This window comes from Dermacentor silvarum, chromosome 8 (assembly GCF_013339745.2).
Source record: "Dermacentor silvarum isolate Dsil-2018 chromosome 8, BIME_Dsil_1.4, whole genome shotgun sequence".
Lineage (NCBI taxonomy): Eukaryota > Metazoa > Arthropoda > Arachnida > Ixodida > Ixodidae > Dermacentor > Dermacentor silvarum.
Window position 1 is genome coordinate 8227123 of NC_051161.1, and position 26831 is coordinate 8253953.

At 47.8% G+C, this 26831-nt stretch overlaps 1 protein-coding gene across 1 annotated transcript in view; it reads right to left on the minus strand.

Moving 5' to 3' along the window:
- LOC119460586 (structural maintenance of chromosomes flexible hinge domain-containing protein 1) overlaps positions 1–26831 on the minus strand; it is a 229955-nt gene that overhangs the window by 112433 nt on the left and 90691 nt on the right. The window contains exons 20-21 of the mRNA XM_037721595.2: positions 20465–20584; positions 3747–3891 (exon numbers count right to left, since the gene is read on the minus strand). Coding sequence (XP_037577523.1) covers positions 3747–3891; positions 20465–20584 — 265 coding nt within the window. The remainder of the gene's footprint in view (positions 1–3746; positions 3892–20464; positions 20585–26831) is intronic.

The window sequence follows — 26831 nt, forward strand, 5'->3', positions numbered from 1 at the left end:
CTAAGAATGCAGCCACCTGCTTTCCTTTATTTATTTTTTTTATTTAAACACATTCTTCGGTTTTACGTGGCAAAACCACGATATGATTATGAGGCACTGGGTTTAGTTTTCACCACCTGGGGTTCTTTAACGTGCACCTAAATAGAAGTACACGAGTCTTTTTCCATTGCGTTCCCATCGAATTCCGCGACCTGGATTGAACCTGTGAGCTCCAGTTTAGTAGCGCAATGCCATATACACTATATAGCCAATAATTAGGCTACCACTCGGGTATGTTATTTTGAAGGATCTTGTTTTTTTGAAGTTTGAAGTATCGACTAGAAACAAAATTCCACGAACGGCTTACGGACAAAGATTAGCATATAAAATGACTAACTAAAACCGTTTTCGGCGCTCGAGGTCCGACCACAATAAATGGCCCCGTACCAATTACTCCGCCTTCTGTTACGCGAGGAAGGCGGAAACTTGAATGGAATGTTGTGCATCTATAACAATGCTTCCCGTAAATCTGAGTACAAGGCGCCGGATGGGGCAGATATTCTTTACTTGTTTGAAGCGGCAAGCAGGAAGGTTACATATGTTTCTTCGTCTGCGTTTCGCAAGACCTACTGATAGAAAACAATACGCGCAACAATACACACATGGGATACATGCTGTTTGAAGAACGACAAAAAAATATTTGTGCTCCAAAGGGAACCGTACAATAACATGGTAGAATGAAAGCCAGCACTGCGGCCGCAATGCACACGCAATCACGGAGCGGCATTAAGAAATAAAATAAAATAAAGAAGAGAAAGAAAGGAATTTATTCTTCAAGTATAAACCGCATGCATGCGATCTTGCACGCGACAGCAACTAGCGACACGACGGAGATCGCTGTCGCTCGTCGCCTACAAGTTGTACCGCATGCGAGCGACGACTTTGAGCGACGTCTCCCCTGTGTTGCCGGTATGAGGGCAGCAAATACTCGCCGAAACTGGCGTGACACTTGCTTTATTAATTTAAGTTGATGTGTTTTAGTGTAAAGAGCAGCATAAATATTTCTAAAGGTCTTGCACTACGTTATTATCCTTGCGCTTATCAAAATCTAGTCGTTTGCTCGTTACGCGCTACAATCAGTAGTGCTTGACTGATGTATATCCAGTTCCGGCTTCGCGCTATTGGCTAGTCGCTCATAGCACTTCTGGGCAACAAGCGACGCATTCTAGATTTCTAGAACTGAGCGAACTGTTCGCGCGACGGCCCGTTTCGTCGCTCATCGCCGTCGCGCACAAAATCACTCTCATGCGGTTTGGGCTTAAGGCACAAATACATGTCAAATGCAATTATGCGCACCATTTTAGCGGTCTGAATGCAAATACCAGCGCGCGGAGTAGTACGAAAGACCCTGCCGAGCAGCATCGCCAGCAGTTTCCAACGGCGCGACCTTGATGCGTCCCAATCCACTTCGATGGCAGCGCCGCCACAGTATTTTTCCACGTCGGGCGCCTCAGTGCAAAGGCATGCGCTGCCCCAGCTGCTCGTCCCACTCATCCGTATTCTAGTACACTCTAATACATACTAATTTCCCGTCAACGAAGTTCCGCCATAACTAAATTTTTCGCGTGTCCCGTGAATTTCGTTGTAGCGGGATTCGACTGTAGTTGGAATGTTGGTTAACTTGTTTCTATAAAAAAAAAAGGTAACCGAAAAAGAATACACGAATATTTATCACTACACTCAAGCACTTTCAGCACACAGCAAGTGTTGTCTGCTTGTGTTACAACAATCTCCATGTTGACGCGAGCTGCGCGGTCAGTGTTGATCTTGAGCTTTCTTTTCTCTAGCACTATGAATAGCCTTTGTTAAGTTGTGGGCTGGAAATCTAGCGAACGGCGACATGTCAAGCTGCGACATTGTGTCCCTCTGCAACACAACATGAGAGCAGAGTGGCTGCAGTGCATAAGGCTGCCGGTATCCGATCAGTGCCAGCATCTGCGCATTTTCGGCCGTCATTTCTCGCCAGAAAATTACAACCACAATACAGTTTTAGTGTGTGCAGTACTTGGGTAAACGCAAGCGCAAGCAGATTGGAAATTTTACTAGTTGAGAGGGCAAACGTGATCAGCCTGCACGGTGCAGCCACCTAGTGGCACAGCGCCCAAACAGACAAACAAAGAGCTAATATAGCAGCATACCTGCCAAGTTCGAAGAAACAAAATCTGGGAGATCTTTCGACAGTTGGGGGGGGGAGGTCAGTCGGTTACTCCCCCCCCCCAAACTAAGTGCAGCCACCGTGGCCGAGATTTGATCTCGCGAACTTGTGCTTAGCAGCGCAATGCCAAAGCCAATTAGCAACCACGGCGGGTGTGCAAAAATTCTTCAGATGATGTTTGATTGTAAGAAATTCCATTTCTCTCACAATTTGCGAGGATGACGTTTCCCAGCGTCTTAGACGAGCGAAACATGGACGAGCGGCACTGCGTCCTCATAATTTTCCCAATCTTAAATTGCTCCTCGCACTCTGCATGCTCTGTGGTATCAACGAAATACCCAGCGTCACTTCGGCTGAGCACTACATTAAAAATACTTAAAGGTACTCTTTGCGCTAGCGCTCCTTGCTTTTAAAGCCGTGAATGACCGTAGGCCTACGCAATGCCAGAGCGGCTGACGCCAAGGAGGATGGAGAGTCTAGTGTTGCTAGTTACGGAACGCAGCATTTGCTTCCTAGCTTAATTAGACTAGGGCCACTAGGGCACCCAACAAGCCCATCACTGTAAGAAGCAGCTCTGTGGTTAACACAATAGCGCATGTAAAGGGTTTCCCTATTACTTTCTTGACTATGTTCTGCGCGATGAACTTCCAACTTGATTGGATTGGGTTGCATTCTTTTTGCCAATGTGGCCTGACAAAGCGCTGGACGCGGACAGAAATAGGACACAACTGCAATTTCCGGGAGATTTTCCCGTCAACCGTACAACCGGAAGAAATGGTCCTAATGTGGGAGGCTTGGCAGGTATGTAGCAGTAACCAAGTGTATTCTGCTTTGCTGCGGGTGGCAATTTTCGGCAGGAAAGTAATCACGAACACGTCTTTTTAAATGTTTAAAAAGTAGGAATTGCTGGAACCCCCTAGACTGTCAGTAATAGTAGGTCTGTGTTTGGCTGGTTAAGCTCTGTACCACAGGGTGACTGCATCGTGCAGACCGCTCGAGCCGCTCTCGTTTACACTAATGTCCCTTTATCACAGCGGTAGTAGTTTGGAGGGGCTTTAGCTTATGCCTCTGCCCATCCGTCAAAATGCCGAGCTCACCTACGGTTACTGGAATACCGGACACGCTCGGCACTGTAACAGAACGCTAGCAACGTATGCGGCTTTGATAGCTATCACTGGGGACCGACAGCCAGGCGTCTGGAGGAGAGGTTGGAGAGGCTTCGCATGCTGGCTCCAAGACAACCGGAAGTAGATGACACAGCGTCACATCATGACGCAGAGCCAATGAAGGTAGAGCTTAGCCCCGATCACTCGGCGAACAAGCTGAGGATAAAATGCATGGCTAGGGAGGAAGGTGGCTCTCTTAATATGAGACGCTTCGCTTAAATTGCGCTTAAATTGCGCTTAAATTGCGGCACAAATGTTTTACTGTAGCTGTACCCTATACATCTACAAAATTTGTTCGTTTCATGGACCCTTTAACTCATACCAAAATCCCTCCCAGGAAAATGGCAAATGAATGTGGAAGTAAGAAAAGTCACTGAACAGCTTACTTGGCCTTGAGCTCCGGTTTGAGGTCCGAAGATGGCTTGGTTGAGTTCCCATACTTGTCAAGAAAGTCTAGAGGGATCTGGAAAGGTGTGCCAACACGAAATGGCCCCTCCAGGTAACCTACATTGAACTTGTCTGGCGCAGCCTCTGTAATTCCGCAGAACAGCAATGTGTGAGGTGACATCTTTACAAGAAAATGTTGAGGCAATCCAGCACTTAATCACACGCAACTCATCAACATTAATAAATTAATACCAGAATCTGATCATTACATATTACAGGGTATTACAGTTGTGAAACAGCTATTTTACCTTTTGGCACAGATCTTGGCGCAGGAAAAAAAATGTTTGGTGCAGAGATGAGCACTTCTGGCGCAGTCTCAAATGTACAGGGGTCGTCAAACGTTTACAGGCCACAGCTAGCGTGAACACGTTCACTCTCAAGTAAGTGGCGTGGCCCCTGGAGTAATTTTGGCCGTCGGAAGCTGTGGGTGGCAATAAACAGGCTCCCTTACCCTCTTCAAGAAGCCTTGGGGCACTTACATGACATGACACGCCACAGGGCACGAAGTCAACGCGTCCACGCAAGCTGTGGCTTGGAGACTTGACGACCCCTGTACATCTAAGCACCATATGGTCTCAAACAGTCAATACAGCGGAACACAGCTTTATGCACAAATAATTCAGTGGCGCAACAGCCAAAATAGGATTTGGAGCAATTTTAGGAGCAAGAAAATCCCAATTTGGAGCAGGCTACGGGGAAAAGAAAACACCGTTTTGGAGCACTAAATCACAAATTTGGAGCAGTTTCACAAGGAACACTTACTCATAAAACGCCAAAAAATTTACCCCACATAATAAACGCACCCCCCAACTTTGCATTGGATTTCTGGGGGGAAAAAAAGTGCGTTCATTACCCAAGTATATACGGTAATTCACATTAGCAGCGTAGGTGAGGGCAGAGGCTGACCTAGGCCGCGCCCGGCGAAATTGAACGCGCGCTCCGAACAACGACCTCGATCGTGCCCCAGCAGTGCACTGCACGCAACTTTTCCCGCCAAACACGTGGAAAGTACACATGCATTTCTTCGCGAGTGATTCCCTTTCTTTCTTTCTTTTTTTTTTTTTTCCTGACGATCTGGCGGTAACGTTCAGGCGGTAGTCGAAACATGCAGCGACTAGGCTGGTATTTTATAGCGATGCCTTTTCGGTAATAATGCCTTTTCGCGCTTTGTCAGTGGTCAGAGCGACGGCCCGCTCACGTTATCAACGGGATCAGCCGGCCGTGAGCGGTGGATGATAAGACTAGTACAAAATAAGTCGTAAGGCATCGCTACAAAATCGCGGCCTTGCTTGACAATCTTTTGGCGTTTCGGCGGTATACAGCGAAAATCGACACCGTTTCATTACCGTGGTGCCTGTTGCCGCGTGGAACCGAACCCTTACTAGTTTTGTGCATTGCGTCGCCTACAAAGCTCACGCCGTCAGTGCCGAGTGGCTTGCTGTACCGTACAAGCGAGTTTCCCGTGGAGTATTCGCACCCGCTCCGCTCGTGACCGCGTGCACAGATACGGCGAGGATCTTGTTGAGCCAACGCGGCAATGGCGAACTGCTTTCGTTACTTTCGTTATTTTACTGCATATGCAACACGCCGCACTGCAACCAGCAGCGAAAATATTCTTCGGCGCCCACCATCAAACACGCGAACGTCTCGTCTGGGCACTTCGGATCTCGTCTGCGCTACTGGTACTGTAATGGCGTGTCAAGCTGCAAGTTGCCAACGCGGCCTTTATTTCCCGCTAAAACTACCGTAACCGAGAAATTTCGGGGCCGGTTGGGCGTTTTGGCGCAGCGTGGCGCTATTTCAACATATATCGCGGTTTTGGCGCAGCGTGGCGCAAAAATACGAAATTGTATCAAAATAGCGCAATTGGCGCAGCTGTTGCACCCCTGCAGTGGGCACACGTGCGCATCGGGGCGAACTGCTGCTGTCGGTCTGTAGTTCACGGACCGCCGGCCGACGGCGAGATCTGCCTCTCACACGGCACAAAGGATTTCCCTGCGGCACAGCGACGTGACCACTCGGCGACAGAGGAGTGGTCGCGGCTACGCTCTGGCGTCGCCGGCAGCTTCACCGCTGCTAATCACTCGCCACCGATATCGTCGCTAGGCCTTTTCTAGTTCACTTCGAATCTGTAGCAGACGGCGCTTCAGAACGAACCGCCAACGCTCCCAAGCAGCAATTTTTTGTTACCGTCGTTGCTGCTTTACCCTCTCCTCGCAATAATTTCACATGATGATGAAAACATGCCGATATTTGCGGCGCCACCAGCTGCGATGCGAGCATGGCAGAGCCGCGGTTCGCTGTCCGCCGTCGGTAGCCATGCACTGCAGCTGAGCTTAATTTGTATCGGAACTCTCATTAGTGCTAAACGTTTCACCGTGGACATGGTTTTAATAAGATGAACATTACGCGTCACTTTACTCTAGCGGACATAATTTTTCCTGGAACAGAAGCTGCATAACCAATGTTCCTGTCGCCGATCGCGGCGACTCGTCGGTGCAGCGTCGATGCGCTCTTTCTGTAGTTCTTTCGGTGGTTTTGAGAGTGATAAACACCACTAACAAATCTTTGGCTTAATAAAGTTCATGTTCAATAAAATTTTAATGCCATTCCCACTGCGCTTTTCTTTTTTGGCGGGAAAATTTTGTCGTTGCCATCTTGAATTTTGGTGCCGTTCCGGGATGCGTATTTACAATTGCTAGTAGGTACAGCGTTTGACAAAAAAATTCTAGCCCGGTGCGGGATTCGAACCAGCGTACGCCGCATGTTCCCAAAGCGAGCGCCGTAGCCACTCGAAGGGCAACCATATGAATGCGTTCGAGCGCCCTCGGCGAAAGAAACCACCTAGAAACGCGGTACACGCGAGCGGCGCAGCGTGGCGCCAGCGGTCAAACGCTGTACCTACTAGCAAATGTAGTGTTGCTTCCGGCGTGATAGCGCCTCCCCTAACTTAGCCGGTAATATCGACTTGTTGGAGGGAGGGGGGGGGGGGGGGGCGCTTGCTCGGAATTTTACGGTAGTTCATGATTGACAGTACACCCACAATACCACAAGGTGGTACGGGCATTCCCTCACTTTCATTTCTTTGCTGAGGGTACAAACAAAACATGCCATACTGCTGGCATCTTAAAGAAATGTTGAACTTGCATTTTTGAATTAATATATTTGCATAACAGCACTGAAAATAAATTTGCCATCTATGCAAGTAGGGTGCTGCCCCCCCCCCCCTCCCATCTTTCGTTTAAAATTTTGCAACTCCCGGCTCTTGTATCAAGATTTAATGCACTGACCAAAACTATTCACTTCAAATCAAAAAATTCATACTATTTGTCTCCTAATTAAAGCAAATGCTCCCACATTTTCTTTCCACCAAAATATGCGGTATGCATAGTACATTCACACCACGATATAATGAACCTCAATTTAACAAAACTTAATGATGAAACAAATTATTTCCCTATCTTAGTTCCATTGAATTAACGAAACCTCGAATTAACAAAATTCGCAATATAATGAAGTTTTTTGCTGCAAGTACAGCTTCGTTATATCAAGGTTCCACTGTACTACTATTTGAACTATTCGATTCGAAATTATTCAACCAAAGTACTGCTTGCTTCGAATTCTATTTGAACCTAAAGTGAACTATTTGCCCATATCTACTCATTTTACCACTTCACTAAGCAATATACAGACGTCCGATTTTTTTGGACTCCCTAGGGGCCGCGAAAACGTCCGAACAATAGGGCAGTCCAAAAAAACGAATGTATGTCTTTTACTGCCCCCAGGGGCTCAAATCGCCACAGGCACGTCCGAAATTGCCTATGCAGGCCTGCCAGTACACTTATTAGGCGTATCGTAGCTCGTGCTGTGATAGGAGACGACGGGTGCACGCGAGTATAATTAAGGAATACATACAGTGCCTCGTGACAATTACCCATTTTTGGTATGCTTCACTGCGTAACACTGCTGTATTGAGGGGAAGCCTACTTTCGGTAACCGGCATTATGAACCAAGCTTCCAAGAAATTGGCGAGGATTACAAAGGCGGAATCAGCGCCATTGCTAACAGCAACGAATTGTTTCAATTAAAAACAGGGCACCGAACAGAAAGGAGTTTGGTAGCGAGCGTCGCAGTAGCTAAGCCTAGCATTGCCGCGGCGGTGACTACGGCTGCCAGGGGTTCTGCATACGAGAGCGCCGGTTCACGAAGCGAGATAATCAAAATGACAGCGGTGGTAGCTACGATTAATGCCTTTTCGAACCTTCGGTCATGAGAAAAAGTCTTGAAAATCGGACGCCGAAGGTCTTTTGGTGTCCGAAATTTCAGACGTTTTTATACATCGACTCTGTGGGGTACGTGGCGGTGCCGCGAAGACGTCCGAATTATGGGCGTCTTGCGCTGGAGTTTGAGGTATAGTAGCGGCGCCTGGTGGCGGCGAAAAACGTCATCTGGGTAGTACCAGCTTGGATAGTATTGAGCCCTGGCTTTGGCGAAGTACGTTTCTAGCCCGCGTTTTGCGTCGATTCGCACTTTTTTCTGCCCTGTTTCGAATGCGAAAAGGCTCGCCACTTCTCACAGACCATGGCGACCAGGCTGCGAGCTGGCCGCAGCCTATAGTTTTACGAAAACGGACTCTCCGTGTGCCGTGGGACGTAATGCTGGAAGCAGAAGACATCGGCGACGCCGATCCGGAGAGACCTAGCTCACCCTCGAAATAGCGTCTCCGTCGTTACTGCTGCGTCGTGGGCTGCCATGAACAAGAATGCCTGAATCCCAACATCTGATTCTACCATTTTCCTTCAAGGCCTCGCGCTGCGGAGCGTCGGGCGCGCTGGTTAACTGCAGTTCGTCGAGCTGGGTAAGCGAAATGGAAGACCGACATAGCAGCAGGCATGGCTGGTGATTCACGATTCGAGACCCGGCCACAGCGACAATTAACAATTCGACCGGTGCGAAGTGATGAAGTGACCAGGTGTGTGCAAATGACCACAAATGGTCGGGCTGATTCGGTGATAATTCACTACCCCACTACGAGCAGCACAGGTTAGAGTTGAATGTGCTCATCCTTGACCTCAAGCCAGCACGTTTAGGCAGCACAGCAAGGTAGTATCGATTACAGCACATCTATGTTCGAGCGCTGTCATTAAAAGCTACATCAAGCGAGCAGTGCACGAGCGCGCGCTGCAGCGCGATTGGCACGTACGTACATTACTGCGAGCTTATTTATCAATTGCTGGACAGATGGCCGCTACTACAGCGCAGGCATAACTACTTGTCTAGCGGCATGCAGTCAACAAAGATTGCAGGAGACCCGCCGTTTCGCGGCATGTCGAAAAACCGCTGCCGTCGCGGCGCGTACGATCGTGCGCTCGAGCAGTTCGTACACCGAGGCATGCTGAAAGACCGCTGCCGTCGCGGCGCGTACCGTCGTGCGCTCGAGCAGTTCCGTACATATGTCCACTTATCGCTGCTCTGAATTCATTTATAGAAAGCATTTCCTCACGTTTGTGCGCCTGAATCTAGCAGCGTGCAAACCTTACCTGAAGTTCAACTTCGCACGTGCGTGACTCGCTTCACTTGCGATTGCCATCGCGCTAAAACTTCGCCGCTTATTTCTTGAATGGCGTACACGTATTCGGCGTTGCATAATTTCTTGCCTTTACGCAGCATGCCACCCATGGAAAAATCTTCGGCGCCCGATATTCGCTGCAAGCCGTGGTACAACACAACCGAAAGTGGCGGGTCCATATTGTAAACGTGCTTCCCGAAGCAGACGACCGAGCTTGGTACTACCCAGTTTCGGATTGAGGGCGCTTTTTAGCACCATTTTTGCAGCGCCCCCTGGGCAACGCAAGAGCCCCATTGGGCCATGTCCGAAAAATCGGGCGTCGAGAAAATCTGTCGTTGACTGCATATGTATTTTTCATTGACGCAAACGGTTAGTCAGAAACAAAGAAAATACTTTATTTTACAATGCTTCAAAATCAAATATTCTGCAAAGCAAAGTTCAGCACCTAGAAAGCTTTTCCCTCCTTCTTGAACTGCTAAGACAGGTCACGAAGTGTGAAACGGTGCACAGAGCTTTGCCACAAGGCTCGCACCATCTTTCAAAACCTCCCGCCAAAAGGCATGATTTCGAAACAGCAGTCTTTGAGCAATAACAAAGTGCTGCCAATAGAACACAAAGACTGAAATTAACACGGCTTCAAATGCTAAAAAAAAAAAGCTGCCATCTATATAGAAGCAAAATACAAAGACCACGTTAACCTTATTTTTGCACATGTAACCCGTAAGAAAAATGCAAGATTTTACAGTAAAGTGGGCTTATATGCGAATTTTGCCTTGAAGTGTGGCTTCATGGCAGCTTCAAATGTGAAATTTGCCTTAAAAGTGTCACAGCAGCGTGGCAGGCGCTGCCGTGAAGCCACACCAAAGCCCAGGTTCTCTGCCATTCAGATTCGTTCTCTCTTAGGGAGCCTCACCCTCTTCCCACCCTTGCATGTTGAAGTTCCCTCCCCTCTTCCCTGCATGGTTGTCTACTCTCCTCCTCTTTATGGATAGCCATTTTACATTTAGTAGTTAGCAAATAGTGCACGCGGCACCAGCAAACTAGAACTCGGATCACGATGACCTGCACTCAACGACCGTCCTAGCGCATCAGAAGCTGATGATAAAAGCTTGCGGATTCCATATCACATGATCATACGTACATCACCCATGTCCGCTGTGCTCCCTTCGGTTAACGCGAAGCACTTCGCGATACAGCGCAGTCATGTTTGCTCCGTCGCCATTGCCCATGCGAGGCTGCTCCATCAACGCTGTCATCCTCTGTCGTGCAAATGCTAGCTGCGAAGCGATACGATTCAATTCATATGTCACGTGACTGATTCGTCCGCGATCATGTCCAATGTGTGATTCCAGCTTTATCAGCATCGCCACTAGCCAAGAGCCGCTAGCCGAAGATACGACGTGGACGAGTGGACATGAACTGGACGCGTTTGGTTAGTCCAAATTGCTTTCAAATCTTTCATCTGAATCACAAAGCAAGATTTACTGGTATCGCATTGAGGAGCTAGGCTCTTCCGAAATACTTAAAGGTGCCCTGAACTCCTCAGTCATCCCTTTCCTTTTCCCTTTTTCCACCTCCCATCCTTTTCCCTCACTCAACGGACAGCATACGCTGCTGTGAATCATCTAAGCCAAATTATGGAGTCATGCACGGTGCGTGGATTTCGCAAGCTGTGGTGAGCGCACACGCCCATTTCCCTGCCGCGTACATTGCAGACATATCGAGAGAAAGTGTAGACACAGGAGTAGGGTGCCTCGATGTCCTCCTCGCCATCAAGCCAACCTACACAGGAGATGCGCACTAGCCCTCTCCAGGTTCTCCCTTGCTCTCGTGACGTGTGCACCCTCCTCTTCCCCCCGACTCGCAGGAAAGGACAACATATCCAAGACCCAAGGAGGACATTCCTTTCACAAAAGGTAATAAACAGCGTCACCAGGGGAGACTCTCTCTCTCTGGTGCCATACTCGACCCTGCTGGATACGGACACCCGTCACAACCCATGAGTGACCTCGTTACCCGACTATCACACACAAGGCAAACCTATTTATTACTTATATAGAGTGCACTTCCCTCTGCAAGTCTTATTGCTTGCAGCAATAGATATTGTTAGAGTTGACACTGCTGTTTACGTTATTCTCCTGAACACAACGTAGCAGCGACTACGGCCGCTACAGGTTGGAGAGTGGCTAGATCCGGAGCTTGCCTTCAGCCCTAGCCTCACGCAGAGCATACCCCTACAAAGCTGAGTGCGATGTCACCTTCTTCTCAAATGCTTTCTTTAAACCAGAAGCCTGCTCCTCATTCTTTTCTGGATGCTTTCTTTCGTGATATATAGCAGACTCCCATACGTGGCTGCTATTGGCCAATAGCTGACATCAATCTAAAAGGGTGTTTGGATCAATGTGCTTCTTCCTACTGTTACAGTGTATATTTATTGACGCAGTTTAATGAACAGGCTGAAGTAAGCAAAATATGCTTTCAAATTTCTATAACACAGTAAAGCCTTGTTAATTCGGACATTTTTTTCAGTCCCGTCAAGTCCGAATTAACTGAATGTCGAATTATCGAGGGTATCCAGAAAACAATAAGCAAATGCTTACTACGTCAACGCGCTTTTATTTAGTGAATGAGTGAGCAATTCCTGTTGCTATTTTGCCCCAAAGCAGAGCAGAAGCTGAAATTCTGATCATCTCGTCACTCATTGGCTCTGGCAGCGGCAATCAAGGCCTCGCGCCTTTCTTCGCAGCACGGCCGCAGCACGCGCCTTAATTTGTGACAAGTTTTGTACTATCGCGCGCACATAGCGATTATGTTTTCACCAGTGAGCTGGCGAAAAGAATCGCGGTGTAGCCGGTGCTCTTCAACCTCGACAGCTTTACACCGAGTCAAAACGATACAACTGTTTGCCGCAACTGCTCCGGAAAAAACCGTGGCCGCTATCAACGTGATTATGAACGCCGACATTGCGGTGCTGAAGGCACGCGCCCAACGCACGCACCGAGTCTGAACGAAACTACCGTTCGCTGCAACAACTGCGAACGAAACAGCGGCTGCTATCTATGTTAACACCTGAGGACGAAACCTGCGGTCGCTATCTGTGCTGTCATCAATGGGCTGACGTGCATATCGAGTAAAAACGAAACTACTGTTCGCCGCAACTGCTGCGGAGAAAACCTGCGGCTCCTATCGACGCGATCGTGGATGACGACTACGCAATCATGAAAGCCTGCGGCCAACGCGGTGTTATACGTGACGGTAAACGTAAGAATACAGGCTTTAAAGACACAAATGGGCACTAAGTGTTCCAGCGTTGCTGTCATTCAAGTACGATTTCAGCTGATGACTATGATGATGCGGACTCCGCTGCTTCATTTCGGTTGGACGCTAGCGCCGTTCTTGCTCTTTTGCGCCGCACATTTGTGGCGCTCCTCGCTCGCCGAGCTCCGAAAGTTGTTCGAATTAACCAATGTGAGGCCAAATAAGCCCGAATTAAAGAAAGTTTGATCCCATTGAATAATGCATACGCCGGCCAGGGTCAGAGAACGAGTCCGAATTAACCGATTTTCCGAATTAACGAGGCTTTACTGTACAGTCGAACCCACTTATAATGGTACCGGTTTTAACAATAACTCGGTTATAACAATGAGAAGCTGCTGCACCGTCAAGTTTTGTATGTTTTCTATGGTGAAATACCCCGCTTACTACGAGTCATCGACACGCCGATTAATGGGCGCCAAGAACGTCGTGGTCTCACAGGTGCAACCGTTTCGAGATAGCGACACACCGATTAACGGGCGCCAAAAACATCATGGTCTCACGGTACGGCATAGTTTCGAGACAGCGACACGCCGATTAAGGGGCGCCATATGGACGGCGGCCACTGTTGCTTCTGTACTTGTCAACGGACCCAAGTGTGCGCATGTGTGTCTATGGTGCAGTGTGGGGGCGCGACCTCCGACAGTGGGGGGGAATCATCTATTCCGTCGCCCCTGATTAAAACGGGGGCAGCCGAGACTCTTGGCAGGAGTCATGAGATAATTAGATGAACTGTCACCCATACCTGACGTTCCCTGACCTCGGCAGAGGAGAGGCTATTTAGGCACAGGTTTTAGTCCCTGCTAATCAGTCTAGAAGCTGAACCTGTAATCTGCTGAGAAGCAGTAGGGGTCTAGTATCACCTGGGCCCAGGGGTGGGGACTGCCCAAAGTCATTTTGGAGCAATTTTTGGAGCAAGTAAAATTGGGTTTTGGAGTAGTTTGGCGCAGACAAAATTGTATTTTGGAGCAGCTTGGAGCAGAGTAAATTTCATTCTGGAGCAGTTTGGAGCAGGCCAATCTGAATATTTGTGGCATAATAGAATATGGCAGCACACTTCGAAACCATGGTGAAACACAATAAACCAACACAAAGCGCATACCAGAAGCACGCTTTGTAGCTATAGCATACTAGAATATAGAAGAGTGGGTCGAGCAATGGCACGGCGCATGTTTTCATGTAAAGCAGAAAACATCAGTTGGAACTGCAATCGAACTATATATTTCCCGCACCGAAGCTCATCATGATAGCGGAAAATGTTATCAAATTACGCGTCCAATCGATGCGCTAACATAATTTCTGGGTCACGATATGTCACCACAGACCCAGAGAGCCGCAATCAACCCTGTGCTGGTATAACATAAAACTATTCCAATGTGTCTTTATTGCAATAGCAATCATGGACACTCCAGGCGCATCTCTGCCGTCGTTGTCGCCGTGATGTTCCGTATAAGTCCAGGGGCAATAACATGGTCACCGCGCGCTGTATGCTGTATGTGTGAATGAAATCGTATGAGGGTGAGCCAACGATGACGGCTCAATCTCGTGCGCGTGAGGGAGCAAGGCGTGGAGAAAGCGCACGTCTTCAATTGCGCGCAAGGCACCGGGTGGGGAATCATAGCTTCGTGCGCGCTGTGTTTTCGCTGCTCAGTTAGCTCGCTGCTGCTGCCGCGCTTCCTCACTCCAGCGTTTAGACAGCGAGTCTCCATGGTCATCGACTGCGATGTGTTCACGTTAGCTTGAGCGCACGTGACACCATGCTTGTTAATTTAATAGGGATGGGCGAATATTCGGTATTGTTGAATATTCGATCGAATTATTCTATATTCTTTATTCGCTCCAATTCCAATTAAGATATTCGATATTTTCTAATTATTCGGCGCTCCTGAATAGGCAGCCAGAAGCCACGGACGGTCGGTAGAAAAACACATCTTGCAGGCTATGCTTTAAGTCATGGCTGCCATACATCAACCATAAATCTCGAAGGCTATACGTTTTTGTATTAAAAAGCCAGAAATGTGCAACCCAAAAGAGTAGGAACGGCGCTAGTGTACAACCGAAACGAAGCAGCGGAGTACACGTCGCTATAGCCATCAGCGGAAATCGTAAGTGAATGACAGCAACGATGGAACGCTTTGTGCCTATTTGTGCCTTTATTGCATTTACTAACGCCACTCATAACAACGCGTTGGCCGTGGGATTTCATAGTCGCCTTCCATGATTGCGTCGATAGCTGCCGCGGTTTCTTCCACAGTGGTTGCGGCAAAAAGTAGTTTTGTTTTGACTCAATACGCACGTCGGCCGCGTGCCTAAAAGGTTGCGTAGAGGCCATCCATGATAGCATAGATAGCGACCGCGATTTCGTCTGCAGTTGCTGCAGTGAACGGTAGGTTCGTTCTGACTCGGTGCGTGCGTCGGCCGCGTGCCTTAAGCACTGCAATGTTGCCGTTCATAATCGTGTCGATAGCGGCCGCGGTTGCGACGAACAGATGTTTCGGTTTGACTCGGTGCAAAGCTGTAGCAGATGAAGAACACCAGCTACATCGCGATGGACATGTCATCTGTTGGCGATCAGCTTACTGGCGAAAAAATAACGGGATGTGCATGCGGTAGTGCAAAGCGTGTCACAACTGAAGGCGTACACTGCGGCCGTGCTGCGAACAAAGTCTCGAAGCCTCGATCGCCGCTGCGAGAGCCAATCAGTCACGAGATGACGAGAATTGCAGCTTCCGCACTGCTCTTGTGCAAAATAGCAGAAGAACTTGCTTCTTCTTCTTCTTCTTTCTGGGGTTTTATGTGCCAAAACCAGTTCTGATTATGAGGAACACCGTAGTGGAGGGCTCCGGATTAATTTTGACCACCTGGGGTTCTTTAACGTGTACTACAACGCAAGCACACGGGCGTTTTTGCATTTCGCCTCCATCGAAATTCGGCCGCCGCGGCCGGGATTCGATCCCGCGATCTCGTGCTCAGTAGCGCAACGCCTTAGCTGACTGAGTCACCCCGGCGGGTAGAAGAACTAGCTCATCCATTCTACTAATAAAATTGTGCTGGTGTAGTTAACATTTGATTATTGTTTTCTAGATACCCTGACAATTTGGCATTCGGTTAATTCGGACATTTTTTTCGGTCCCGTGAAATTCAATTGATTGGGTTTTACTGTAATAAGTGATACATACTATTTGAACTAATCGATTCGAAATTATTCGACCAAATCACTATTCGCTTCAAACCTCAAATTCACTATTCACCCATCCATTTAGTAAGCCAATGTTTACAAGTTTATACGGCCGATAAAACTACTATCCTTACTTCGTGTAGCTGTCTACTAATGTACAATCACAATCAATGCTTCGCCTTTAGGGCGAAACTGCGACTTTTTACTCCAAAACCGCTATTAGACCTTTGCAATGTGTCAAAATGGCTCAGGCCTCGCCCATATGGGTGTAAAAGCAGATTGGACCATTTTTACGGTATACTGGCCCTGTGGATAGAGACACCCACCTGCTGAACCCACTGCGCCTCCCTATAATACAGTACAACCCCGCTGTTACATTCCCGGGTGCTACGTTTTCCCGGCTGTTACGTCGTTTTTGGCCGGTCCCTGCACAGCTCCTATATATAGAACCCAATGCATTGGTAACCCTGCTGTTACGTCGCAACTGTGGGACCATTCCCGCATCACACGTTGCGAACTGCCACACCGCGCCGGCCTGAGCGGCCATTTTTACTTTTCATGTCGCTTGGCTTGGTTACGTGACGATGGCATTGCATTGGCCACCCAAAGTGCCGGGGGCGACACTTATTACGTATTTTCGGTTTCCGCAAGCAAAAGTATGGATGGCCCTTGAGATCCGCATTTGCTATCTAAAGAGGGTGTCTATGACGCGTTGCGGCCCTAAAATTGGTTTTGGCTCATAGATGTTCCGTATAAAGCCCAAGGGCGATAACGCCATCGCCCTGCGCCGTATGCTGTATGTGCAAGTGAAAGCGTGCAAGGGGAGCCAACGACCGCGTCTCGCGCGCGAAAGAAAGGAAAACAGGGAGAAAGCCCGCCTTCTGCCGTTGCGCTCGAGGCACCGGCGAGGGAACGAGGGGGGAGGGATAGCGGGCAGCGTTGTGCTCTGGCATCATACTGCGCGGCGGCGCGCGGTGCACGGGCCGTATCTTGAAAGCGATCTGCGCGGGGGCAGTGCAGGTGGGTCAGCGGCTCGTAGCTTTGTGCGTGCTGTGTGTTCTCGGCACTCAGTTTGCGTTGAAGCGATAGACAACAGCACTTCGTTCGCTTCTGCAGCGGCACTTAAATTCCTCACGCCAGCGTTTGACAGCGCGTGTCCGCGCTCATCGAGTGTGATGTGTTCATGTTTGCCTGTGGGCACTGACACCATGCTTGTTAATTAGTTATTAAGCGAATGTTTACAAGTTTATAGAAACGATAAAACTACTATTCTTACTTTGTATAGCTTATCGCAATCGATACTTCGGCTGTTGGGCGAAACTACTTTTTTTCACACATAAGAATTAAAATAATATTTTGTGCAGTTCAACACTACTCCCACTTCTCAATTTTTCCTCTTTCCCGGCTCTTGCATTTCTCGGCTCTTTTTTTTCTTTGGTCGCGTGAAAAACGTAACAGCGGGGTTCTACTGTATCTAGTTTGCTCGCAGTGCTCTCAGCCTACTAGTCGTTGTTTTGCGCCTCAGCTATTTTGCCCAATCAACCGTATTCTAGTACACTCTAAATACAGCCGCCCTGGCCGTCCCAACAGCAGTGACAACAGCCGGGAGTGGCCGTGCGCGCGCCGGCCACTTGCCGTGAGCGCCGAGAAGTCCAATGTTATAAGCGCGAAAATCACGAGAAACTGTGAGGGAGGTGCCGGCGCATGGTCTGTGGAATGTGATCGGCTGCACTCTTTTTCGGAGAACGAATCCGCTCTCTGTCCAACGCCACTGCCAAAGCACACATGCCGAAGCCGTTTTGGTGCAGCACAGCGCAATTTCAGTCAATTTTCCGTGTTTGGCGCAGTTTGGCGCAGGAATGTGCGTTTATATCAAAATGGCGCTATTGGCGCAGGAGTCCCACCCCTGCCTGGGCCGCCTAGCCATGTCGGATCTCCGCGTAACTACGTAGTTGACGTACGAGACGACAAACCAACGTATCCAACGAAGCTCACGGTAGTTCGCCTCAAGTTCAACCTGCTTAGAGAAGTCGTCAGATCTAGACTCCCGGGAAACCCAGCCCAGCAATCACATCCACCTCAACGAGATCGGTTCGCCAGCATTCTTCGGGAAAGCTCTGCGTGCTGACTTCACGGTTTATGCACTTGCTGCTGCTCCCCGGCCATGCGTATGACATCGTTGGTTTTCTTTTGAACTTTGTTTTAGTGAACTACTGTTAAGCGTATTCTTGTACAGTAAAACCTCGATAATTCGAAGAATTTGAGCGGTCCCATCACTTTCTATGCAAATTCTACCAGATAATTTGAATGGGCCACGCGACTCTATTCAGATAATTGGAAGTTTCCAGCTGGCAGCAACGTGCGGCTGTTAGGTTAAGGCGCTCCCGTACAGTCACCAACCGATTTTCCTAGCTCGTGGGGACTGAAAAATAGTCCGAAAAACTCGTTCGGCCAGAAAAAAAAACGAATTATTAGGCCCCTTAGTGCGGCGTAAAAAAAATTTCTACAGGGACAAAATCCTTAAAAAGAAATTCGACCTTCTCCGCATCGCCAGCCTCATGCGCATCTCTTGCGTCACCCTTCCACCCCTCCAAACACGAATGGGCTGCATCCATAGCTCAACGCCTCGCCACCCTCCGAAACACTACACTTATAGCGCTTGGTGCTGCTCTCAGATTGCTTGCTGACCCCTTATTCTGTGCAGTTCTGCAAAAGCGCGTGCTCGTCTTTGTTGGTTGCGTCAAAGTCGTTCCTGACCACGTGGTTTATCAGCCTCATTTGATTCGCCACGGAAACAGAAGATGGCTGTTCGGCGCGCTGATCATCGGCAGTACACGACATTGCCGATGAAAAGAAAGCGCACTGCTAAAGATTTGGAAACGAAATGCTTCTAACTGATGAGGCAATCGTCGTGAACATGCTTGCATCGTTGGTTGCGTCAAAGTCGTTCCTGGCCACGTGGTTTATCAGCCTCGTTTGACTCGCCACAGAAACAGAAAATGGCTGTTCCGCCTGCTGACCATCGGCAGTACACGACATTGCCGATGAAAAGAAAGCGCACCTGCTAAAGATTTGGAAACAAAATGCTTCTAACGGACGAGGCGATCGTCGTGAACGTGCTTGCATCGGATAGCAGTGGCGACAGTGACAGCGATGAAGCGGTAGGGCAGGCTGCCTCAACGTTGTCCTCGCAGGAGGACCCTACAGATGATTGAGTCACTCTGGGGCTTCGTTTTCACGAGGGAGCTTTGCGAGAGAAGGATGTCAGCAAGCTTCAAGTAAAGCAAGCAAAGCTGCAGGACATAAGGTTTTCTCGTGCAAGCCAGTGAGAAGTTCATGGCGAGATGCTTGTGGCGATCTCGCACCAGCGTTCCTTCGGGATTTGACAAGTTGAGAGGCTGCCGCAGAAAACTACTCGCATTTTTTAAAAGGCCCTTTTTGAGGGCACCAAAGCAATGTTTCAGCAGAGCTGGCATGTCACTCGCCACCCGTGACCTTGCTTTGTAGTCGTTTTAGCAGTGCCATTCATGAACGGCGACAGCCATGGCTTGTTACACTCGATTGGAGCGCGCAGAAAGCAGATTTAAACAGTTAAACGAGTCAACAAAATCAGCAGCCGGATGGAGGAAGGTGGTGGGGAGGGCCACTGACCTCCCCACCATCGTAGTTTTCTCACAACAGCTCTGCTATCCCCCTATTTCTATTTTCTCCATGCAACCCAGTTACAACAATTACTGGTTACAACAATAAAATTTTTGTGGCACTTGAATAGTGTTATAAGTGGGTTCGACTGTATTTACGTGCTTCCGGAAGAAGCTGACTATAGTCTGCTCACGCCCGCATTGGAATTAAATATTGGCCACCCTGCTCATCGGTGCCGTAGCTGTTGAGTCTCGCTAATTTCGACTAGTTTTAAACACTCAACTAGCCTTGAACCATGCGAAACTTAAGCTCAGAGCATACTCACTTTTGTCAATGCGCGCTCACTCCTGGCCGCTACTGGCTAGACGCCTTGGCAGACTTCTCTTCGTAATAGTGCTTCAACATGCATAAGTTGGATGCGGCTACTATCCATCAGTCAAGCTGGTGCAGGACAAAGCCAGTCCCCGCACCACGTAGCACAGCCATACAGGAGCATATGAGCATGAGCACGCACTGTAGCCTTGTCGTGCACAATGCAAACACTGCAGTAGCATGCAGCTGCGGTGTTCTGTTACGCAGTGTAGATACCGCAGCTGTCACGGGGTGCCGCGACGAGTCCACTGGCTGAGCGCACTGCGGCTTGCTGAAGACAACCACTTTTGGCATGTCATAGGCGCCAAAATCGGAAATAGTCACATCTACGTGAACATCCAAAATAAAATTTGAACTGCGCAACACAGTGACATTCAGTAGGTGGAGCATTGTGGATACACCCCACTACACCATAGCTTTCGCAATGCAAATCATTGAAGGAGCGGAAGCACTGCAAATGGTACTTTTTGCGACAAAGTATTTCAGAAATAGTCTCATTTACCTTCAAATACATTTCTGTTATCTTCTTTTTTATGTGCTTTTATCTATTCATGTAGGTGAAACAAGAACATAAATCTTACCGATCACTGTGAAACGAATCTTGAATGATGGCAGCTCTTTACCAGACGTCATTGCTGTGGTGGAGTCACTCAACATGGCTTGAAGGGTAAGTGTGTGGGCACCCAAATTCTGGATGTTCTCTGTAAAAGGAAGGTCAGTGCCACTGCAGTCAGGGAATGAAGCCACCTTTTCACACCAAAAAGCAAAATTAAAGAATGCAGATAGCCCAACATACAGTTGTGTTCCAATTTAGAATGTTTGCACCAGCTGTACAAAACAAGGTGAAAAGCATGTAAATGCAGAACCACAAACACTTAAATTCAGCACAATTCTTAGTTTACAAGGTGGTTAAGAGAGCCTCAAAATTGAAACAGCAAATGTATCCACGTAAAAATTCAGAGATATAGTTATTACCACAGAAGTAGAAAAGTCAATAAGCCATGTGACAGCAAAGTCAATGAAATACAACTTTCTTGAACACTCAGCTAAACTTTCAGATACGTAGTTACAGTCACTGACCAATTTTTTTGGACGCGGATGGGGCTGCAAAAATGCGTGAATAATCAGGCAGTCCAAAACCGAACTATTTCTAAGGTAGGATTGGCTTAGTTGCTTTTTTTGAAACGCCAGCAGAGCGGAAGAATTGTTTATGAGCTTTTCTCCTTGTTGTGCTACATTAAAATAATATATACTTGAAGTTTTCTGGTGGTCGAGGCCACGGGTGCATCTAACATTCTCCCATCACATATCGCATGTTGTGACGAAGAGCAGATACCACACACGACCTTGAGTGCACAACACTGCCGGCAACTATGCTGCTCAAAATAAGTTTTATTGGGTTTATGCCCACACACGAGCTTATACCATTCTGTCCAGCACGCACACGAACACAAATAAGAAAAAAGTGGCAACATGTCACGACCTCCAAGGAGACCACCAGAAAGGTGCAAATACAGTAAAATCTCATTACTACAATCTCATTACATCACATTAATGAACTTTTCAGATTTAGAGATTTTTTTTTAATACCCGCCAAAATGCCTATATTTTCAATGTAAAAAAAAACTTTCAGTACTACGAATTTCAGATTAACGAATTTTCAATGTCAAAAAAACTTTCAGTACTACGAATTTCAGATTAACGAATATTTCAGAATAATGTATGTAATTTAATCCCGTAATCACCAAGATGCTTTGTTAATATCAAAAGTTTCGGTACCAAACCCCTGAGGCTTACACCTATCATCATCATCCATAGCAGCAGCCATGCGCTGGAGAACCCATTTCAATGGGTACAGCCCCAGCAGTATCGGCATCAGCGTGAGCATCGCGTTTGATCATGTTCAGACTCTTCTACTATGCCGAGGGCCTAGCGTCACCACGTTGATAGCGATCGGCAGGAGCTGCGAAGTTATCCGTGCTATGATTGTGTTGTGCATTCGCTTTGCTGACAATGAGTTCTCCTGGGCGTTAAAAAGAAGTGACGCCAGTTTTCGCTAAGAAAGAGTGGACATTTTGACGCAGCTGAATGCTGGAAGGAAGCCAGTCGACCTGTGCAGGGAGCGTGATAATCCGCCATCAACAATGGCAACTATGCTCACTGAGCTAACACATGCGCGGCAAGGTTCCACGTATCACCCCACCCAGATGAGTCAATAAGAATCATGTGCTAGTTTAAAAAGCATCTAAAAAATTCAAACTCGGCGCCGCGCAAGACCACTGACGTATCGCTAATGCAGATATCTTTTTTTCTTTTTATGTAATATGCCTCGAGCATTTCTCGTGCCAGCACCTCGTTGCTTCTACCCAGAATGCTGATCTCCTTAAATCTTGCGTTACATTTACATGCTTTACAGTGCGCAGGTAAATGTGTCGAAAGGTTATTCTTAATGGAAAGTGCGTGCTCCCTCGCTCTGTCGTTAACACATCGACCCGTTTGGCCGATGTAAACCCTGCCACAGCTGAGCGGAATTTCGTAAACCACACCCACCGCACAAGTGACGGCGGGATTTACATGCCTCTTGCCACATATAGGCTGCTTGGGTGCTTTGGAAATCCGCGGGCACAGGCCTGACAGCTTCCTTGGTGCAGAGAGGACCACTGGGACATTGTACCTATTCGCTACCTTCTTAAGGTTGTGCGCAACCTTATGTACGTAGGGTACAACTATTGGCCTTGTTTCCATCGGTTGCCGTTCCTTCTTTTTTCCAAAAAGAAAGTGACGCTCTTTCCTTTCACCTGTAATTTTTCCTTGATGTGTTGCGTCCTATCGTTGTATGAAGAATGTACCAACTAGCCCAACAACAAGTTTTATTAATGGCAACTATGCTCAAGGATCGGGAAAAGATCATGAAACTGCATCGAGAGTCACAGCTGGCTACCTCAAGAAAACGCTTGCGGCTTGGCAACTACCAGAACGTCGATAACACCGTCCTCAGGTGGTTTAAGAATGCCAGACAACAGGATCTGCCCTTGTCAGGCCCGATTATTCTAGAGAATGAGGTATGATTCGCGGCCACCTTGGACATCTTTGGTTCGATGCAAGTGCCGGATGGCTTTACCGCTTCCGGCAAAGGAATGCAATGCGTGTCAGGTTGCTTGTGGCGAAGAAAAGGAAGCAGATGCCGAGAGTGCGGTTGCCTGGCGGAACCGGTGTTCTTTTATCAGTTCTTGCCTGATAAAACAATGAACTTCAACGGTGACAGGTGCAAGGGCGGAAAGAAATCACGTGTCCACATATTGGTTCTGTTCTGCTGCAACTCCACGGGCACGCAAAAACTCAAGCTGCCAGTTGTTGGCAAGTCTGCTAAGCCGCGCTGCTTGAAAAGATGTCTCGTTGCTTTGCGACTACCGAACCAACAAAAAAAAATGTGGATGACGTGAGAATTGTTCACTCAGTGGCTGCTGCAGCTTGACGAAACAATGGAGAAGAAAGACCGAAAAATTCTCATCATTGACAATTGCTCGGCACATACAGTCGAACCCACTTATAACCGATACCGGTTTTAAACATATATCGGTTATAACAATGAGCAGCTGCTGCACCGTCAATTTTTGTATGTTTTCTATGGTTAAATAACCCGCTTATTACAACGCCCCCATGACACATTATCGGTCATAACAATGAAGACTGGCTACTAGGTGTGCGTGCCGAAAGGGAATGGAATGCGAACTCCTTGAAAATAAAACTGAAAACAAGAAATTTGAGCCGTTGCACGCCGTCGCATGCTGTTTTCCATCCTTTGCAATGCACGCCTCTGTCCGAACACGAATAGGCTGCGTCCGTAGCTCTGCGCCGCACTAGCCTCGAAACACAAATGGACCGCGCCAACTGTGTTGATAGCACTGGGCTGGTGGTGCGCCACAAATGTGCAACACAATCGAGCCAAAACGGCATTAGCGTACACCGAAACGCAGCGGCGGCGTTCGCATTGCCAGTCATCAGTGAAAATCGTACTGGAATGAAAGCAATGCTGGAACGCTTCGTGTCCTTCCTCCATGGCTTTGTGTCTATATGTGCCTTTAAAGGCTTTATTCTTGCGTTCACTGCCACGCATAGCACCGGGTTGGCCGCATGCCGTCACAACTGCGTAGTCACCGTCCATGATCGCGTTAATAGTGGCCGCGATTTCATCTGCAGCGGTTCAGTTCAGTCAGAGCAAGCTAGGCTAAGTAGATTCTTGGTGAATATGACTCATTGCAAGCTCGCCAGAGTAGAATTTTGATGAATATAAGTCTGAGCAAGCTCAGCTAAGTAGACTCTTGGTGAACATGACTCAGTACAAGCTCGCCTGAGTAGAATATTTATGAACATCGAGTCAGAGCAAGCTCGGCCAAGTATAATTTTGGTCAATATGAGTCAGAGCAAGCTCAGCCGAGTAGAATTTTGGTCAATATGAGTCAGAGCAAGCTCGGCTAAGTAGATTTTTCGCGAATATGACTCGGTGCAAGCTCGCTTAAGTAGAATTTTGATGAATATGAGTCAAAGCAAGCTCGGCTAAGTAGATTTTTCGTGAATATAACTCAGTGCATGCTCGCCTGAGTAGAATCTTTGTGAATATGAGTCAGAGCAAGCTTGGCCAAGTATAATTTTGGTGATTATGAGTCAGAGCAAGATCGGATAAGTAGAATTTTGGCGAATATGACTCGGAGCAAGCTAGACCGAGTAATGATGGGATATGGTTATACGAGTTTATGCAATAACACATTTAATTGCAGACTCATTAGCAACATTTCCTCCACCTTGATGGGCAAGGCCAACGCCACGTGATGAGTCTGCACACTTTATGAGCTGTGGACACGCAAGAACCACCCACACTTGAAAAGATGCTATTATTCACAGGAAGGAATGCAATCGGCTGACTTCACTGCACAATTTTTATTTGTTTTGTTTACTGTTATCTACTGCTTATAAAAAAAGGTGTTTGCCTGCTTTTTGCATTGTTGCATGTGTTTTACAGGAAGTAGAGACAGGGAAGCAAGGAAAGGCAAGGTTGTTTATGGCGAAGTAGTTTCTTGGAATACTGCGATATGTTAAAACCAGCATCAACAAAAGTAATTCGATGCACTGAAGTAAGCGAAATATGCAATTACCATTTAATGTGTGGGTTAATACAGATGCACTAAGGATACAAAGTCTGCAACACATTGATGGTTTATTGGTGTTTGTGCAGGAAAAAAATTATACATCAGAAAAATGAGAAAAATACTGTTTAAATAATGCTTCAAAAACAAAATGACAATGCTGTTTATTTCCAGTCAAAGCGTTAAATATGCTATTTTAAACATTCACTACGTTATATAGTTTGCACGTTCGCTTTGTGTGCTATCTTGATAAGCAGTCGCGTCTCACAGTGAAAGTAACAGAACCTAGAAATGAGATAATTCATTGCGGGAAATGCGCATGAAAGCCCAAACTAACGGACTGCAACTAAATGGTCGCGCATATAGCGTGACCTATTGACCATAGCATTTGTCCGTAGTTGCATATTCTTTAAATTGGTCAGTCCGTAAAAGCATACCGCGCTACAACTGTGGCGTTTTCATATATCCCGAGTAGCTTGTACAAGAAAATTGGGACGACATCCGAAGGTCATGTCTTTCCGCGAGGGACACCTCTTAATATTTACTAACTCGCAGCACGCGTGAATAACGGAAAAGCAGGCACAAGTACGTACTATCAGTACCTGAAGCCAACGTAAAAAAAAGCGTCGCGTGATTAGCAACGTGGCATGTCAACAAACGCATAGAAATCACAGAACCAAATCTGACCTACGAATTTTTATCTGCACTGTTGGCGTGTCGGTGCTGATGGTACGTACCGATTGTGCAATCCACGGCTCCCCTCAATTAGTTGCACTGTCCGAGGCTTGTTGAGCCAACATTTATAGACAAAAAAGTATCTATAAACTTTGTGTTGAGCGACTGACCCCATTTCCCAAAACAGACCGCGAAACAGCTCTCGGCGCAATTTCGACGGTAAATCGCAGCGATCGCTGCAATGCTGTTGGTCGCAGCCAAAAATTGCAGAGTCGGCACTGTCACTGCGATTTTCGTTGCATGCGATGGAAATCGCACTTCCGGTGCAATGAAAATCACATCATGTGAAACGGCCTTTACTCTAGCATCAACTGCGTACTGCGCGGGCCATATCTCGAAAGTGATCTGTGTTGGAAGCAGAGTCTAGGCAGTGTAGGTGCGTCGGCGGCTCGTAGCTTTGTGCGTGCTGTGTGTTCTCGGCGCTCTGTTTGCGTTGAAGCAATAGACAACAGCACAAAGGTCCCTTCGCTCGCTGCTGCAGCTTCTTCTGCTGCTGTGCTTCTTCACGCCAGCGTTTGACGGCGCGTGTCCACTCTCATCAAGTGTGATGTGTTCATGTTTGCCTGTGGGTGCTGACACCATGCTTGTTAATATACCATATTTACACGATTGTAAGTCGACTCGAATGTAGGTCGACCCCCCCAAAATTGCATGTCTCAAAAAAAAAAAGGGGGGGGGGGGTGGAGAAAAACCACGCGAGTGCATTCACACAAGGGAAATTTATTGATGGGGTTGCTCAGACTACTCATCGTCACTAGAGTCGACCTCACTGGCACTGCTGCCGTCATAGCTGTGCGGTCCCACAGCACGTCGTCATCAAGTGCGAGTCCACACTTCGCGAACGACTGCACCACGACATCGCGCGGTACAGCCGCCCACGCAGAGAGGACCCACGAGCACACAGTAGCCAGGGAGGCCAAATTTCCTCGTGCTGAAGCCGCCACTGCAGCACCACACGTTCACTGACTCCAAACTTGCGTCCCGCTGCGCAGTTGTTAGTTTCCTCGGCATGGAGGATAGCAGCCCGTTTGAATGCTGAACGACCGCCGAAAGTTCTTGGCACTCATGA